General features: G+C 42.9%; 1 protein-coding gene and 1 long non-coding RNA gene across 4 annotated transcripts in view; one reads left to right on the plus strand and one right to left on the minus strand.

Moving 5' to 3' along the window:
• LOC120884255 (uncharacterized) overlaps nucleotides 1–18,728 on the plus strand; it is a 205,936-nt gene that overhangs the window by 35,680 nt on the left and 151,528 nt on the right. The window lies entirely within an intron of this gene.
• Usp22 (ubiquitin specific peptidase 22) overlaps nucleotides 1–18,728 on the minus strand; it is a 37,735-nt gene that overhangs the window by 10,452 nt on the left and 8,555 nt on the right. For 2 of the 3 annotated variants that reach the window (XM_078043052.1, XM_078043053.1), the window contains exons 2-7: nucleotides 14,856–14,932; nucleotides 14,162–14,294; nucleotides 4,949–5,062; nucleotides 4,444–4,545; nucleotides 3,631–3,800; nucleotides 1,291–1,438 (exon numbers count right to left, since the gene is read on the minus strand). In XM_078043052.1, coding sequence (XP_077899178.1) covers nucleotides 1,291–1,438; nucleotides 3,631–3,800; nucleotides 4,444–4,545; nucleotides 4,949–5,062; nucleotides 14,162–14,294; nucleotides 14,856–14,932 — 744 coding nt within the window. The remainder of the gene's footprint in view (nucleotides 1–1,290; nucleotides 1,439–3,630; nucleotides 3,801–4,443; nucleotides 4,546–4,948; nucleotides 5,063–14,161; nucleotides 14,295–14,855; nucleotides 14,933–18,728) is intronic. The other variant, XM_005339442.3, reaches the window with a different exon arrangement.

Consider the following 18,728-nt stretch of genomic DNA (forward strand, 5'->3'; position numbering starts at 1 on the left):
CTCTTTCTGCATGTATGACACACATCATTCAAGAAAATCCAATATAATCTAAGCTATTCAGCAACCTTCATTTGGTTCTCAGGATAAGTATTAAAAGCACATATGTTTTAAGAGGAAAAAAAAATTACCAACAAAACAGAACCCAAAGCATGAGAGCTGATTCAAACAAGCCATCTCCTGTCCAGCGTTGGGGCTCTGAGCTGGTGACCTAGGCTCTACAGGGCACTGGTGCAAGGGCCACCATCCTGAGCGTAGCCTCAAAAGACTGAAGGGCACTAGGAAAGCCAGCTGCTTTATTCTTTAAAAGATACCAATTCAAGAGAAAATGAGCTGGGCAGGTACCACCTACATTTAGCTAAACTAGCCCATATCCCAGGGAACCCGATGGGAAGCAGGTCTCTTCTCACTGCAGCAGTGCCTTCAGAGGTGAGATCTAAACCTGCAGCCACGGCATCACCCTCCCTCAGACCTACTGAACTAGACACCAGCAATGTGAGAAGCCAACAACCCACGTCCAAGCTTCGTGGCAACCTGCAAGCCCTTGGAACTGGGAACTCTACCAGAACCAGGAAAAAAAGGAAGGGACCCAATCATGCTTCGAGCTATCCACCACTCCACCTGAATCTCAACTTCCTACCCTAAGAGACACCGTGCCTCCTCCCCACCTCAACCATCAAATCCCACCCATATCCAAGAACCCGCGAAGGGGGACCGTGCTCCCAGGCAGGCTGTGGGACTATGTTAAGGCAGAAGCCATGTTCCATTAAAATCCCAAGAAAGAGCTTAAAATAAAAAGCCTTTGATCAGAATCAAAACAGGACTGTAATCAAAATCAGGGACGCACCGGCAGGCGAACAGGCTTGGCCCCTGATCCTAGTGCTCTGTTTCAGAGCAGCAATCGTTTGTGGTCTCCCCAAGGCAGAAGGATAGTTCTGACCACAAGTCACATTCAGAAGCCTCAGACACGACAACTCAGAGGAGCCACAGAGCAGCCACAACATGCCGAGGCCTCCGAGCTTTCACTGTTCGCGATGATGGGTCACAGGGGATTCCTACCATGCAGCTGCCAAAGGACATGTGAAACTACTTTCTCCTCTTTTAAAAATAAATACAAGGAACCTCCTTAGGAAAATATGGTCATATATGGTCTATGCAACAACAGTGGGGATTCTCGGCAATGTCCCCCAGTTTTGGAGGTGCATGCACACTTCCCCTCTTTGCTCCCTTTCAGAGGAAGACTCCTGTCATAACCTGAGGAAGGCGCCAGGACAGGGGGGCAGAGCGGCCCACCTTTGCAATGCCGGTGAAGGACGTCCAGGGCCGCGATGAGGAACTCGTGCGCGTCCTGCTGTTCATAGCCGGCCAGGTGGCGTGCGTGGGTCCACACCAGGTGCAGCAGCTTGTAGGGGATGTGAGGGGAGCGGTGCCCAGAGTAGAACTGCTCGGGGAGAAGAAAAGGGGGACTGTGGGAGCACACTGGACCTGAGCATGCAACACGATGCAAGTGCTGAACAGCTGCCCAGGAAGGGAGCCGTCTGGTTTGACAAAACCATCTCTTTCTTTAAAGCTGAATCTTATTTTTATTTGGACTTTCTGGGCTTTTGGAGTCTGCATAGGATTTTCTCCTTCCTACCACCTATTTTTTAAAGATAAACCCACATGATAAATTATAATTTGCTAATGAAAGCAAATGAAAATAAAAATACCTTGACCTCTTGAGGACAGGACACACACCTATAATCCTCGTGACGTGGGAAGCTGAGGCAGGAGGATTGCAACTCTAAGGCCAGCCTCAGCAACTTAGAGAGACCCTAAGCAGCTTAGCAAGACCTTTTCTCAAAATAAAAAAATAAAAATAAAAAGGACTGGTAAAGCACTCTTGGGTTCAATCGCCAGTCCAAAAAAAAAAGAGGACTTAATATGCCCAATGTCACCTCATACAAAGCACCAGGCAAACCTCAGGTCAGGGTCCCCACTGACATGAACATTTCAGATCTTATCATCTGACCTAACATGAACTTCATTTAGAAAAGAATAGACTCATAATTCTGAACAAAATGACATGGTAACCAATATACCATTATTAATGATAGGCTGGGGGTGGAGTTCAGTGGTAGTGCTTGCCTAGCATGCACAGGGCACTGGGTTCCATCCTCAGCTCCACAAAAAAATAAGTAAATCAAGAATCTCAAAGTTAGCTTTGTTCTTTAGGATTTAGAAGAATTCACATACTCATGAGATTCCTTTGCTTGACAGTAAATGGCAGTTGTTCACCTAGCAGCAGCATAAAGTGGACAAGGAAACAAGATGCTCAACTCCTCCACAGGCTTCAAGTCTTACACTTGTAAGACGTTGAGAGGTGGACAGCCACGATAAGAAAGAGATGCTAGTACTGGTTTAGCATCCCTAAAACTGAAAATCTGAAATCCAGAAGGCTTTGTAACCCAAAACTTGAGAGTGCATGGTGTATTTTGGAGCATTTTGGATTTCTATTAATGATGATCAATTAGCAAGGTCTATCAAATACAATACAAAACACCCTGAGACCTGACACACTTCGTGTCCCAATCATTTCAGGTATTCTGGTCTCCAACAATTTCAGTCTGTTCAGTAATAAAATCCCCACAGTTACCAGTATGTTGTAGGAGTCAGAAATGGGTTAGGCTAGGTCTATGGCTATACCACTCTGAATGCACTGATCTTGCCCAATCTCAAAAGCAGGGTCAAGCCTAGTTACTACCTGGATAGGAAAAATGGCTTCTGCTAGGATAGACTGGCAAACTGTTTCTGAAAAGAGCACAAAAGAGAGTAACTTCAGCTACAGGCCACATGGTCTCTATCCAACTACTCAACTCTGAGGCTGTGGCCCAAGTAGCCACCAACAGTACATGAGCCAGTGGGTGTGGCCACGTTCTGACAAAATAGCAAGATGAGTGATGAAAGCAGGGGAGGCTGGGCCTGCCAACTGGTCTTCTTAGAGGCCTATAGGGCAGGCAGCATCCCCATTTTTACACTGGAGTAACTGAGAGACCTGAGCTCTAAAAACCCAGTTGGAGGCACTAAGCTGGTAGGTCCTGAGGCCTCAGCCCAGAGTTCCACCCTGCACTCTCTCTAGTCAGACACAGACATGGATGGACACACTGAGTGCAGCCACAGGCAGATCAAGGGAACAGAGCCACCCAAGCAGGGCAGAGGCTCACAAGAGAAGAGGCCTCTGATGAAGCACGCCTGGCAGTGACAGCCACAGAGCAGACCCACTTCCCTCAAGAATGCAACAGGAAAGAGGCCAGCACATCTACTGGTTCTCCCGAGATCATGTGGCCGACTACAGGATTTAAGAGTGAACTGCCAGTATTCACGGAGATGAGTGTGTTCCACTAGCTGACTCTGCCACAACCCTTGCAAGGGCTCCTTTTCTCATCCTGGGTCAGCAGTGTGTCTCCAAAGGCCATGCCCACAGCCTCTCATCATTTGACAATCTCTTTTGGAAAAACTGTCATCCATAGTTAAAGCACCTATCAAAAATTTATTCACTACATAAAGTTCTGGAAATTTATCATGGCCAATTCTGTTTTTAAGGCAAAAGAAAGCAGTTGTAAGATATTCCACAGCTGAGTTGGCAGCACTCACCTCCTGGAAGAGTGAGGACATCTCACAGACCAGGCAGGAGCTGGGGCTCTGCATCTCACACCGGTGTCTGTCAGACAGGAAGAAGTCACGCAGGAGCGGTGTGTGGGTCAGAGCCTGGACGATGCAGTTCATGAAGCACGTGTTCCCAAGGTTGATGAGCCCTCGCAGACCTGAGAATGAACCAGAGACGTCGGGAGTGACTAGTGCACTGAACTACAGGTGGTATGCTGCCACGTGCTGGGGGCTTCCTTTAGGTCTACACGATCACCTTCCTTTATTAGTTCACTCAAGAAGAAAAGAGCAAGAAGAAATATAATACTTTCCTAATTTTGAGACCATTTTTATATGAACTATATTGAGGAATGTCCACTACCAACATCCCTTCGTTGGCTGTCATGTTTTTAAAACCACTGCCCAATTGTGTTTTCGATAAAAATACAGGTTGGAAAAGAGCCTCCAACAAAACAAATTGCTTTTAAAATGTTCTAAAATGCATTTCTCACTTCTTACAATACTTATCAAACACCCTCGCATAGCCACATCACTTCTATCACTGAAGATTAACGTGGCCAAAAAACACTTGGGTTCCTTAAGAGATGCAAACTCTAAAGGTCACAGGGCAGGAACCACCTCCACTCATTCCTCTGCACCCCAAGCCCATGGCACTCCCTGTAGAGAGCAGGGTGCTTGTGACCTGGATGCTGAGCAGGCCAACCAATGACATGCAGTCAAGCAGGAATTAAACAGACTCCTGCTGCATTATGAGCGTAGGAGTAGAAACAGACTCTGCTCGGCAAGATGCCTTCTACCCACCTATGGTGCAGTTAGAGGTGATCTTCCTCCTTTTAGGATTGTGTTTCAGCAGTTCCAGCTCCCGTTTGGTTGGTTCCCAAGTTGAAAACTTCTCTCCAGCACCTAAGGAGATGAAAGACGTTCCAAGTGCTGTTGGCTCAATTTTCAAGTGTGTTTATAACAAAAGTTGTGGGGTTCTATACTCGTTATCAGGCTGTATTTGAAAGAGCGGCAGCCCTGATATCAGGGTTTTCTAACCCCCTACTGCACAGATGGGTGACCGGCTCGCCTTTGGTGGGGTCTATGAATACACCACATTTCCTGCAAACTGCCCATTAAAGCCACCCCAACAAGAATGCAAGATGATTCCTTTTTCAAATGCCTCCAGTCCCTGAGCACAGAGACTGCAGCATCCGTTTCACTCAGCCCTGGGTGTTCTCTATGACCAAGTTTTGCTCTTGACAGACCTGAGGAAACCACAGGGTTAAGAAACAAAGCAAGTAAGTAAATTCAGGCAGAACCCAACCTTGCATCTTCCAAGCCTTCCGCTGTTCCTCTTTGGCAATTATTTCCATGTCTCTGTCATAGATGTAGTCCTGACACAAAAAGCAATAGATGCCTCCATACGTGAGATCGATGGCTGCAGATAAAGAAGGGAGACAAGGAAATTCAATTTTTTTTTTCAAATTTTTTAGTGATAGATGGAAAACAATATCTTTATTTTGTTTATTTATTTTTATGTGGTGCTTAGGATTGAACCCAGTGCCTCACATGTGCGGGGCAAGTGCTCTGCCACTGAGCCACAACCCCAGCCCAAGGAAACTCAATTTAACATGGAAGGCAATGCTTCAGGACTCAGGATACAAGTCAAGTTACTTAGACAAAGTGTGACATTTAAAACTAGCATTTTAGGTTCTTAAGGATTCCTGGCCACCTGACAGGGTAAAAATGCTTTACTACACTGAGAATTCCTGGTCCTATCATGAAAAGGAAAGCAAGTGATATGTGCTGTTACTTCACGGATAAAGGCTATTAACTGCTCTTTTTCTAAGAACAGAGGTGAGAGTTTCTAATCAGACAATCTGACTTCTCAGCCAGAGCTGCCTCCCGCCCACCTGGACATGAATCTTTTATGCTTTCTCAACTGTGCCATCTGGAAAACAGGACCAATACCTGGGCTCTTAATTACTTTATTCTATAGACAAAGTCCTTTGGGCACCAGAAATACACTTTCTGAATTCAACAATTAAAAGGGGGGGGGGCTGGGGTTGTGGCTCAGCAGTAGAGCGCTCGCCTCACACGTGCAAGACCCTGGGTTCGATCCTCAGCACCACCTAAAAATAAAAAAGTGAAATAAAGGTATTGTGTCCAGTTACAACTAAAAAATAAAATTTTTTAAAAAATGGGTGTAGGGGCTGGGGATGTGGCTCAAGCGGTAGCGCGCTCGCCTGGCATGCATGCGGCCCAGGTTCGATCCTCAGCACCATATACAAACAAAGATGTTGTGTCCACCAAAAACTAAAAAATAAATATTAAAAAAATTCTCTCTCTCTTTAAAAAAAAAATGGGTGTACATCAAGCACCATCAGATGTATGGGACAAGGTAGGAGGATAAAAAGCACAGACTTAGAACAACTTGGATTAATCCTCGCTCTGCCAACTACCAGTTATGCACCCTTCATAAATTACTCCACTTCTTTGAGTCTCAGTTTCCTCTCTGGTAAAATGGTGACAGTACAGTAGCACATCTCTTAGGTTTGTGTGATTATTAAATCAGGACATATGACTTAAGTACATCACATGATAAATACTTACGTCTCTTAATAAAACATAGATTTTGCGATACACTGGTCCGTCAGCATCGGTGGGAGATGAGTTACAAGACACCCCTGGATATTAAAATCTGCAGGTGCTCAGGTCCCTTATGTATAGAGTACAATGTTTACATATAACCTACAAATATCCTACCGTGGACTCCAAACCATCATTACATTACATATAACACCTGACACCATGTAATGCTAGGTAAACGACTGTTAGGTTGTACTGTTAAGAATCGGGGCGGGGGGGGGGTCCTGTATGTGTTTAGTACAAGCACAATCTCCTCCCTGACCCCAAATATTTTCTATTGCAATTAGTGAAATCCATGGATGCAGAACCCAGAGGAAAGGCCAACTTTCTTTAATGTCTTAAGTTACTATGACTCAGATTAATACTCTGGTGAATCTCAAGAGACTCTATTCTTATCATCTGAGGTAAGAATAGAGTCTCTTGAGAAAATGGTGCCAGGACAGTGTGATGTCCACACACAAATGAAGCTGGATTCCTACCGCACACCACATGCAAATATCAACTCAAAATGGACCATAGACCTAAACATGAGATAAAACTCTCAGGAGACAGCACGGGGATAAATCTCTTTGGCCTGGGATCTGGCCATGGATTCTGAGATTTGACAGCAAAATATGAGCAACAGAAGAAAAACAGAGAGCCAGGCCTGATGGCGCACACCGGGAATCCCAACCACTAGGGGTGCTGAAACAGGCTCCACTGAAGCCAGCCTCAACAGCTCAGTGAGACCATGTCTTCAAGTCTAGGTGCCAGGTGCAGGGGTGCATACCTATAATCCCAGCAACTTTGGAGGCTGAAGCAGGAGGACCACAAGTTAGAGACCAGTCTTATTAACTTAGTGAGGCCTTAAGCTATTTAGCAAGACCCTGTCTCAAATTAAAAAACAAAAAGGGATAGGAATGTAGCTCAGTGGCCAAGCACCCCCGGAATTCAATCTTCAGTACAGGTTCAGTTCCAGTAACACCCTCCTCGACCAAAAAAAGAAAGAAAAAATAGGTAAGATTGACTTCATCAAGATTAAAACTTTGCCAGGCACGGTGTCATACACCTGTAATCCCAGTGGCTCAGGAGGCTAAGGCAATAAGATCTCGAGTTCAAAGCCAGCCTCAGCAACTTAGTGAGGCCCAAAGCAACTCATTGAGACCTTGTTTCTAAATAAAATGTAAAAGGAGAGGAGGGGAATGAGGCTTAGTGGGTTCATTCTCTAGAACCAAGAAAAAAAAAAAAGTTAACTTTAAATCAGAAACCATCATCAAGAAAGTGAAAAAGACAACCTAAAAAATGGGAGAAAATACTTGTGAATCATACATCCATCCAGAATAGAAAGTTACACACATCATAATATTAGGAACAAAAAGAATCCCATTAGAATATGGGCAAATGGACTCAAACTGGTATTTCTTCAAATATACAAAAATGACCCAAAAGGTCCACAAAAAAAATGTTCATCAACATTGGTGATTAAGAAAATGCAAACTGGGGGCTGGGGCTCAGTGGTAGAGCAATTGCCTTGCATGTGTGACGCACTGGGTTTGATCCTCAGCACCAAAAATAAATAAATAAATGAAATTAAGGTGCTAAAAAAAATCAAAATCATATTAAAAAAAATAAGAAAATGCAAATGAAGAATGCTTGCCTTGCAAGCCCAGGCCCCTGGGTTCAGTCCCCAGTACTGCAAAAGAAAAAGAAAATGTTAATCGAAGTCACGGAGATATGACTTCACAACCACTCTGAAAGCTATTTTTAAAAAGAAAAGGGGGAAAGTGTTGGCTGGTGAGGTTGCAGAAAAACTAGATGCTCATACATTGTGTCGGCTGGTGAGGAGGCAGGGAAACTAGAACCCTCATACATCGCTGTGGGAGGATAAAATGATGCAGACACCACAGAAAAGTTTGGTGGTTTAGCAAAAGTCAAAACACAAAATTAACAAATGACTCAGCTGTTGCATTTCTAGGTTTATAGCAAAGAAAAATGAAAACATATGTTCACCTACAATCACACATACGTTCGTGGCAGTATTTATTCAATAGGAGCCCAAAGGTGAGAACGATCCAAATGTCCATCAATAGATAAATGGAGAAATGTGGTATATACACAATGGAGTATTATTCAGCTCTACAAAGGAGTGGAATACCAACACATACTACAACTTTGATGAGTTCTGAAAATAAACTGGAAACAGAAGTCAGATACTAAAGGTCACATACTCATGATTCCATTTACAAGAAATGTTCTGGACAGTCAAATCCTCAAGACAGCAGACGAGACTCTGCGGGAACTGGAGGTGAGAGAGTATGATGGACAGGAGATAGTGTTCTGAGTGCCCCCTCCTCTCTCCCCAACTCCTGCAGGACGCTCTCCCATGCTCCAGGCCATTTCTCAAGGGACAGCAACCCACCCCACTGGTTCTCTCATGTGCGGCCATCTGAGGAGGACGATAATCTAGGCATCACAAGCACACCAAACAGGTTTCCCCCTTTAGCCAGGGAGAAAGGAAAGGAAAGAGTAGGGCAGGAGGGGACAAGGAAGTTTTTGCTAAAGAAAGCACACAGGCTTTGAGGTCTGACAAGTCAGGACTCCAATGCTGGCACTGCCCTATCTCAGTCCTGTAACCTGAACAAGTTCCTTCACCCTCCTTACTCAGCCCATGTTACCAGTGGCTCAGCAGGGCATCTATGTTTTCCCTGCAAGGCACCAGCACAGCACAGGGTCTGCTTCCACCTAAGGCTCCATCTGTGGACAGGCAATAATGTTGCTGACCCTGTAAGGTGACAGAACACTGGGATCAAATTTGTACCTGGTCACTGAACTGTCTGAACTCAATGAGGCACACAAGTAAAAGCACATTTCATCCAGCAACTGTCTTTTAACTTTTCAATATGCTCCATAGCTTTTTGATCATGTTACACTATAAGAATGATCTTTGGGAGAAAATAGCACTCATTTTCAAATACTAAAAAGTTCTGAACTAAAGCCTTCCATCTTCCACTGGGCATGCCTGTAATCCCAGAGACTCAGGAGGCTGAGGCTGAAGGATCATGGGTTCAAGGCCAGCCTTGGCAACTTTGCAAAATAAAAAGGACTGGGGATGTAGCTCAGTAGTAAAGAATCTCTGAGTTCAATCCCCAGTACCAAAACAGAAATCAAAAAGCCTTCAATTTTCTGTCATTTGCACAATTTTCAGCCCCTCTGGCCTGTGGGAATTTGGTCACATGGCCTATTCCTTTTTTAGTGAAATATCATTTATATACCATAGAATCCATTCAAACTGCACCTATATCCACAGGGAATTGATTCCAGAATCTCCTGTGGATACCAAAACTCTGGGTGCTCAAGTTCCTTACATAAAAGGGTGTGGCATTTGCATATACCTACACATACCCTCCTATTTACTTAAAAGTTATCTCTAGATTACTTAATCACACCCAATTCAATGTAAACACTATGTAAATGGTTGTTACACTGTATTGTTTCAGGAATAATGACAAGAAAAAGTCTGTATATGCTCAGGACAGACAAAACCATCATAGGTTCAACTATGGAGTGATGTCAGCAATGACATAATATTTCAAAAATATTTTCAATCAACAGCTGGCTGAATCTGCTCATGTGGGATCTAGGTATATGGAGGGCTGTATCAATAACTTTCTTGTAAGCATTTTTAAAATTGTGGTAAATATACACAAAATTTGTCATTTTAACCCTCTTGAAGTGTGCAATTCGGTGACATTAATTATGATCATAATGTTGTAAACCTATTATTACTCTACATATTTCAAACCTTTTTCATTACCTCAAACAAAAACTGCAAACATTAAGCATTAAGCCCTTGCCCCACAATCAGAGATTGATGCAAAAAAGGCACCTGACAAAATTCAATACCCTTCCAAGATAAAACCAATGAGTTAACTAGAAGGAGAAGGCCAGTTCCTTGATATGACAAAGGACACATGAACACACAGCTGAAATGACAGTGGTGACAACCTGAAGCTTTTCTCCAAGACCAGGAAAAAGACAAGAATACCTTTTAAACTATTGCTATTCAACACAACACTGCAAGGTCTAGCCAAAGCAATGAGGCAAGGAATGAAAAGAAAAAGCACTCAGATTGGAAAGAAAGTAGTATCTGTTTCCAGATGACACAATATTTTATGCAGAAAACCTTAAAGAGTCTACCCTTTCCCAAAGAAATAATCCATAAAAACTAATAATTCAGGGGCTGGGGCTGGGGCTTAGTGGTAAAGTGCTTGCCTTGCATATGTGAGGCACTGAGTTCAATCCTCAGCACCGCATAAAAATAAATATACTGTGTTCATCTACAACTAAATAAATATTTTAAAAAAACAAAAAGCTAATAATTCAGCAAAACTGCAGGTTACAAAAACCAACACACAAAAAAACAGTTTTATTTCTATGTAATAACAATGAGCAAAACGAAGAGGAAATTAAGAAAATAATTTCACTTACAACAGTATCAAAGCTAATAAAATAGCTCAAGAATACACTCAATCAAGTTTTATCATACACTAAAGCCCACAAAATATTGCTAAAAGTTAAGACAAATAAATGAAACATGGCATGTTCATGGGCTGGAAGACCTAATGTTAAGATGACAATACTAGTCACCTGCCTATAAGTGTCAACTACAAGGCTGAGGCACAAGGATTGCTTGACATCAGGAGTTCAAGGCCAGCCTGGATGACGCAGTGACAGCATCTCAACAATAAAGAGAGGGAAAAAAGACAATCCCACCCAGTAATCTACAGATTCAATGCAACCTCTACTACAATCCCAAAGATATTTTTGTAGAAAGAAACAATCCATCTAAAACTCATGTGGAACCTCAAACGACCCCAAACAGCTAAACGATATTAAAATAGAATAACAAAGGTGGAGGATACATTTATTGATTTCAAAATTTACTATACAAAGCTACAATAATCAATTGTGTGACACTGATTAAAGACAGACATACAGACCAATGGAACAGAGCACCCAGAAATAAAATCACTTGTGTACAGTTAAGTGATTTTTCAATAGGGTATCAAGATCCTTCTGGGGAAAGTCTTTTCAATAACTGATGCTAGAAAATCTGTGTCCCTAACATGCAAGAAGAGCAAAACTTTAGCTAACACCATATATAAAAATTAAGTGAAAATGGATCAAAGACCATCAAGTATAAAATTTAAATCACAACTTAAAGGAAAAAAAAGGCGGGGGAAGCTTCATGACTTTGGATTTGACAATAATTTCTTGAACATAACACTGAAAGCACAAACAACAAAAGAAGAAAATGTACTTGTCAGATTTTTGAGCTCTGTCTTATCAAAATTTAAATCCAAAGTAGTGAGTTTTTTTCTTCTTCACATAAAAATTGATACTGAAAGTGACTGAAAAAATAGGTTTCAGAACCAATGATTATTTTCTTCTACCAAAAAAAAAAAAAAAAGGAGACTGACGAGGTTCTCAGATGGAGAGAAATTTATTATAACACAATTACAAGACTGCAGGTGGACGCACGAGCAGAATCAAAGATGTGGGTACTTGGGCTGCAGTTATAGCTCAGTGGTAGGGTGCTTGCTGGCATGTGTGAAGCACTGGGTTTGATTCTCAGCACCACATAAAAATAAATGAATAAAATAAAGGTATTGTGTCCATTGAAAACTAAAAACAAAAACAAAACAAAAACAAAAAAGATATGAGCATTGGAAGTAGCCTATTCATGCATCATGTCGTAAACAAAACACAAAACACACACCAGAGGGCCACATCTTTCTCCCATTCCATGGTTTTGTTTCCTAAAGCAACATTTATAAAAGCTTACTCATTCTAGTTGAAGTAAGGGCAAAATTTATCACTCAGGTTGCTAAAATGAATTAACATCATATTTACAAAGTAAAAATATATTTCCAATATTCCATATTCTTCTAACTATACCATTATCTGGTTCTAAACTGATCTGAAATTCAATTACAGCAGGAACACGTCATTTGTACCATTAAAAGTAGAAATCACAGATGTCTATTACAGCCACACTGACCTCTCAGTATCCCTTCCCTCACCCATTCAAAAAGTCATTACTGACTGTGGGGCCCCCTTTGGGTTTGTAGCTGACCAGAGCCCTATGTACCATTGGCTCTCCTCCCTGATAGGCCAGTTAGCTCACTGTTACAAGCGAAGCACCCAATTCCAAGCAGTCTTTTTACAGACAATTGCTATTAGATGGAAATCAGGTCCACTGGGGATGACTGAGTTACTATAATTTCTCCTATCTCAAAAATAAATAAATAAATGGCCCCTCACAAAACTTGAGGTGAATTACAAAGCCACATGACAAATGGCTGAAGGGCGATGGAGATTGAACCCAGGGGCACTTTGCCACTGAGCTCCATCCCCAGCCCTTTTTATTTTTTAAGCATATAAAAGATAAATTCATCTTGATGCCATGCGATGTTAATGCTAAGTGGCCAGGGCTGGCCCAACTTGCAGTCCTCCCACCTCAGTCTCTCGGGGCACGGAGATCACAGGTGAGAGTCACTGTGCCCTGCGGATAATGGATTTTTATTTGATGAATTTTTGTATTTGCTTTAATATGAGCTAGTCCATGTCAAACAGAAATTAAGAAACGTTTCCTTTACAACAAAAGTGCTGCTGCACCCAGCATGATGCTGAGGTGACAGCCTCCGTGCCCCCACAACACAGCAGCTGGCTCATAAACACATCACACAACCCAGACGCCAGTTCTGCTGTCAGTCTCCTCGCTCTTTCAAGGAGAGTATAGAAGACACGTGTCTACTTTAGTCTTAACCAAAACACGGGGCTCAGGCTTCCCGTGTACACTGCCTACAGGGAGTCTGTGCAGCAACGTGACAAACCTGCATCATGCTGTTTGTGATTAGGATGTTTAGGCTAATGTGTTCCAGAGAGCATGAGATTACACATTTTTAGGAAAAGAAGCAGAAAAACATCTTTTGCTAGGTCCACATGAAGCGTTTTCCAAAAGAGTTTCTCTAGCTTGGACCCTCTGAAAATGATCTTGTAAAGGAGAGTCTCAAGACCTCACAAGCATTTAACTGAAGGTGCTACTTTGCAGGAAAGAAAGAAATATTTAATGACAACAGTATTTCCAATGATTTGGGAGACTGGGGCAGGAGGACTGCCAAGTTCAAGGCCAGTCTCAGCAACTAATCAAGGCTCTAAACAACTTAGTGAAACCCTAACTCAAAAAATAAAAAGCACTGGGGATGTGGCTCATTGGTAAAGCACCTCTGGGTTCCATTCTCCAGAACCGAATAACTAAATAAAGCCAAGAGTAAAACAGTTTAAGTAACTTCAGAATGTAGGAGTTTGAATTTTTTAAAAATTTTTTGTAGTTATAGATGGACAGATGACTTTATTTTGTTTATTTTTATGTGGTGCTGAGGATTGAACCCAGGGCCTCACGCATGCTAGGCAAGCACTCTACCACTGAGCTCCAGCTCCAGCCCAAGGAGTTTGAATTTTTAAGCACATGAAAGAAATGTATCTTGATGCCACACAATGTTGAACTTGTCTTTTCATGAACTTGCCTACTTTGGTTCCTACTATATATTTCAAAGGGAAAAATGAAGATCTGATATTCATTCATTGGGAAAGCACTGAAGAATACACATCAAAGTTTCAAAGAAAATTAGCCAAACACAACAAACAGTAGCTGCCATTTATCATTTAAATTCACATAAAATGTTAAAACAACTTAATAAATCTTCAGGCAAACTGGGCACATCATCCATCTGAGCTCAGTTTATACCCTTCACTTCCCCTGTAGTGTTTTACATGGAGACAATCACAAAATTTACAGGACAGAGAGCTGGGCAATGCCCATTCCCGCCTCAGGAGGGCGCCTTACCCAGGTTGTGCCGCTTGGACTTGGCGTGTTCGTGGATGTGTTTCTTATTGAAACAGCCAAAGAAGACGCAGTAGAGGCAAGAGTGGAGACGGTTCAGGTGGACGCCACAGACATGGCAGACGCAGGACTTTGCCTGAAATTCAGAGAAGAGAATCAGTAAGTAGTGCAGGAAGCAACAGGAGAGGTAAAAGGGAAATGCCAAAGCCAAGCCAAGCCATCCTGGAGGAAAGGAAAGGGAATTTTATTGCAAATGACTGTTCATCCTTTCAATTCCCCTTAAAGAGATTTATTTCATTTATCTTAAAATTAGCGCCATATGAAAAGACAGCCCATGACCTCAATGTCAAAACCCAGTAAGTAGCCAGGTGTGGTGGTAACACACCTGTGATCCCAGTTACCTGGGGAGCAAAGGCTAGAGAATCATGAGATGAAGGCAGCCCAGCAACATAGCATGACCGTACTGTGGAAAAACAAGAACAAAAACAAAGCCCGAAAAGCTAGTGGCATGTTTACCACATTTTCCTCCCCAATCCCAACAGGCACCCTAATCGACAGGGCACTGTCCCACTGCAGGCCAGCTACCCACACCGTGAGTATCATTTGAGGCTTGATAACCCTGGTTTCAAGAGCACACACACCTAGAAGCAAAAAAGCAAAACAGAAACCACACACAGCTGTAGGAGGTGGTGCACACCTGTAATTCCAGCAACTTGGGAGGCTGAAGCAGGAGGATGGCAAATTCAAAGTCAGCCTCAACAATTTGGCAAGACCCTGTCTCAAAAAATAAAAGAGCAGGGATGGGGTGGGGGAGAGAGAGTGGGGGATATTGCTTAGTAGTTAAGCACCTGGGTTCAATACCTGATCCCCCAGCCACCAACCTCCAAAAAGAACACCACACACACACACACACACACACACACACACACACACACACACACACACACACGGAATAGGAGAGGTTGAATCAAAACAATATACACAAACAAGAAAAAAGTAACAACAATTTACTGCTAAGAAATAGACCACATAAACAAAACATTTTAACAGCAGCAAGTATGAGCACAGTGGTAAACAATTCTTATGCAACCGCAACACTCAAAAGGAAGGCTGACTTCCAGCACTACAGGGGACAACTAAAAGGAGATGACATCTTAAGGAATTCCAGCAAGAACAAATCATTTACATTGAGTAAAAATTCCAAGCCCATATTGAAATTAATACTAGAGAGACACACACTAACTCTAAGTCATCTTCACAGGTGAATTCCAACTAACAATTATAGTGGAAGGCCAAAAATATAAAATCTCCACTCTATAACCATAGTAATATCTGATTCGAGCAAGAATCGGCAACGGACTCTAAAACCATTGGGTAAAAAAATATCAGTAATTCACAAAAGCTAAAATGGCAGAAACAGACCAAATACCCGCCAAATGATGATGGGGCAAACAAACTGCAGTGGAGTGCAATTCACCATGAACAGGAAGAAGGACTTGACAAGCCGAAAGGCAGCAACCCTTGAACACAACACATGACCCAAGTAAAAGAAGCCCGACACCAAAGGCCACAGGGAGTAGGATTCCACCCACACCCAGACTGCCAGGGCTGGGGAGGAGAGCAGGGTAAAAACGGGCTGCAACCCGAGGAGGTGGTGGTGGCCGCAGGACTGAGCACACACTCACAGTTGCTGAAGTGTATGGTTTTAAATGGTTAATTTTATATCATGTGATTTTACCTAGAAACTCAAAACGTAAACGCTTCCTTTAGGACTGAGAACTTGGGTCAACACCACCTTAATCAAACTGAACTTTCTCCAGCAAAACAACCCAATCCATGACACAGCACTGCCTCCAGCAAGGTCCACACCTGACTCTGCTCAGAGAAAAACTCAAAAAGTCCAAACTGACTCTGCAAAATATCTGTTCTGTGCTCTCCAAAGACACCATGTACAAAAGACAAAAAGCTGGAGAACTCTAGATGAACAGAACCTGAAGAGACCCACAAAAAAATGCACTGCATGATCCTAGGCTGAATCCTATAACCCAATGATCTCAAGTCATAAGCAGCATCATTGGGAAAGTAGAGCTGTAGCTTGGATCTGGAAGCTTGGAGCTACTGGGAGGTGATGGGAACTCATTTAACAGAGGGGCCTAGTGGGAGGTTCTGGGCCACTGGGGGCATGCCCTTGGAGGGCACTGTGAATAACCAGTTCTGCTCAGCCACTGGCTCCTGCCACCATGTGCTGCCTGCCACAATCCCAAAGCAATGAGGCCAACCGACATAGGTTGTAATCTCCAAAATTGTCAGCCAAAATCAACCTTTTCTCCTTATAAACTGATTATCTCTGGTTTTTGTTAAGAGTTTCGAAAGGCTACCAAGTGGGGCATTTAAAGAGGGATATGTTAGAAAATATGATTCTATTAAAACTACACTTGGATTGGGATCGCTGCACTGTGGTTATGGAGAATAATGAGCTGGTTCTTAGGGGAGGTGCACTTAAGGGTAGATTCTATGAGAGTCTACAACAAACTCCAGAGGACTCAGGAAGAAAGGCATACAGAGGCATAAATGAAGGGCAAAAGCTGAACCTCTGGGAACTCTACGAAACTATGTGACATTCACACAGTGCTCTTACTATTTGTTGTAGGTTTCTTAATTTCACAAATACAGGGAAAGCCAGTATCAAACTGCATGAAACCCAGCAATTCCACTTCTAGGTTTACGTGCAAAAGAAGACACTGCAGATCAGAATTTCACAGCAATGTTATTTGTAATACCCCAACATAAGAAGTAGGCAAAATACTCCCCATGAGGAAAGATGAATGGATGTGTGATCAGCTCATAGAAGACTACACAGCAAAGCAAGGGGCCTACAGGGCACTCTGCGGGGTGCAGGACTTCACACCACACTGAGGGGAGCAGTGAGACAGGCAAATGCATATGGCGGGCTCCCCTCACAGAAGCAGCAAAGCCAATCAAGGGCTGTGGAAATCTACACCAATGATTCCCAGAGGGCCAGGGGAGGGACACAGTGGCTTGATGGGGGTCCTGGGGTGATGAGTGCCATCCCCGTGCCCCCTGCAGTGGTGATGCATTCACTTTATGAAAAGTCACTGAGGTGTATGTTTTAAAAGGGGTGAGAAACCACAGCATAATAATAAACAACACACAGAGAATCTACACACATATGCTTGAAGACATACATGAAAAACTATGATGATTAAAAGAAGAAAAGCATATCTGATCATGGAAGGTTGGGGGAAAATCAGAGAAGTTTGTACGTGAGAGATGGAATTTGAGCACAGAGCTCAACACTCTATGGCACAGCCCTTGCAGTCAAACACAAGGCCTCACACTAGTGGGCAGACAACTCACTGAACAGTCCAGTTCAAAGAAGTAAACGAGCACCATAAAAACAAGCCCACAGGCTTGGGGTTGTGGCTCAGTAGGAGAGCGCCTGCCTAGCACCTGTGAGGCACTGGGTTCGATTCTCAGCACCACATAAAAATAAAGGTATTGGGCCGGGGTAGTGGCTCAGAGGTAGAGCTCTCGCCTAGCATGTGTGAGGCGAGCACCACATAAAAGTAAAATAAAGACATTGTGTCCACCTATAACTAAAAAATATATTTTTTAAAAAATGTATTGTGTCCATATCTACAACTAAAAAATCAGCACACAAGTCACACACTTCCAACTGCTCCATTAAAAGCAGATAAGTTTAAGAAGGTAAGTCTAATTCTCATACAGTGACTTTTTTACCACCATGAACTTGATATAATTGAAGCACCAGGTGAAAACATTCTACTGTCCGTGAAAAACCAAGGGAAGACCTGAAGCTGAAGACCTGACTGGAATCAGACCAACTTCTCAAACAAACCCACAACTCTGGAGACCCTGAAGAGCCAACTCGGACCTTCAACACAGACAGAGCGCTAACACAGATCTCAGCATCCACCTAGTCAAAACCTTCATTGGGCCAATGAAGGACCAGCTAGCTGTGTTCTCAAACAGGCCAAGAGACCCACCTGCCAGGCCTACCGAAAAAGGCTACCAAGAGTACCAAACCAAATGACGTTATGTGTGACAAGTGCTCTACAAAATGTAAACTGCTGGATACATGTGGGGTATCACAATCACAAATGGGAAGTCCACGTCACACATCTGGCAGAAGTAGGGATGAAGTAAAAGGCTCTGGTACTAATGACTCAGCCAAGCAGCCTCAGCTTCCCAAGTGTCAGTGCACATGCACATGGAGCAAGCAGGTCACCCTGAAGCCTTATTTTAACCTGCTGTTCTCCTTTGGTTCCCAGAGTCTTATACACAAGAGCTGCTACCAAGTCATGATACCTATTACTAACACTCAGTTCTACTTTAATTCCTGTTCTTCAACACTTTCTACAAGTGCCTGCCAACATAAAATACTAGAAGATGATTCAAGTATCTATATGGCAGATCATTTAAGTCTCCAAAAAGTGAGTTTATCTACTTCCAATCTAAGAATCTGTCTGTTCAACATCAAGTAGATCAGATCTGTGTGTCATTAAAGAAGACCTAGCACAACTTAAGA

Source organism: Ictidomys tridecemlineatus, chromosome 3, assembly GCF_052094955.1.
Source record: "Ictidomys tridecemlineatus isolate mIctTri1 chromosome 3, mIctTri1.hap1, whole genome shotgun sequence".
Classification (NCBI taxonomy): domain Eukaryota; kingdom Metazoa; phylum Chordata; class Mammalia; order Rodentia; family Sciuridae; genus Ictidomys; species Ictidomys tridecemlineatus.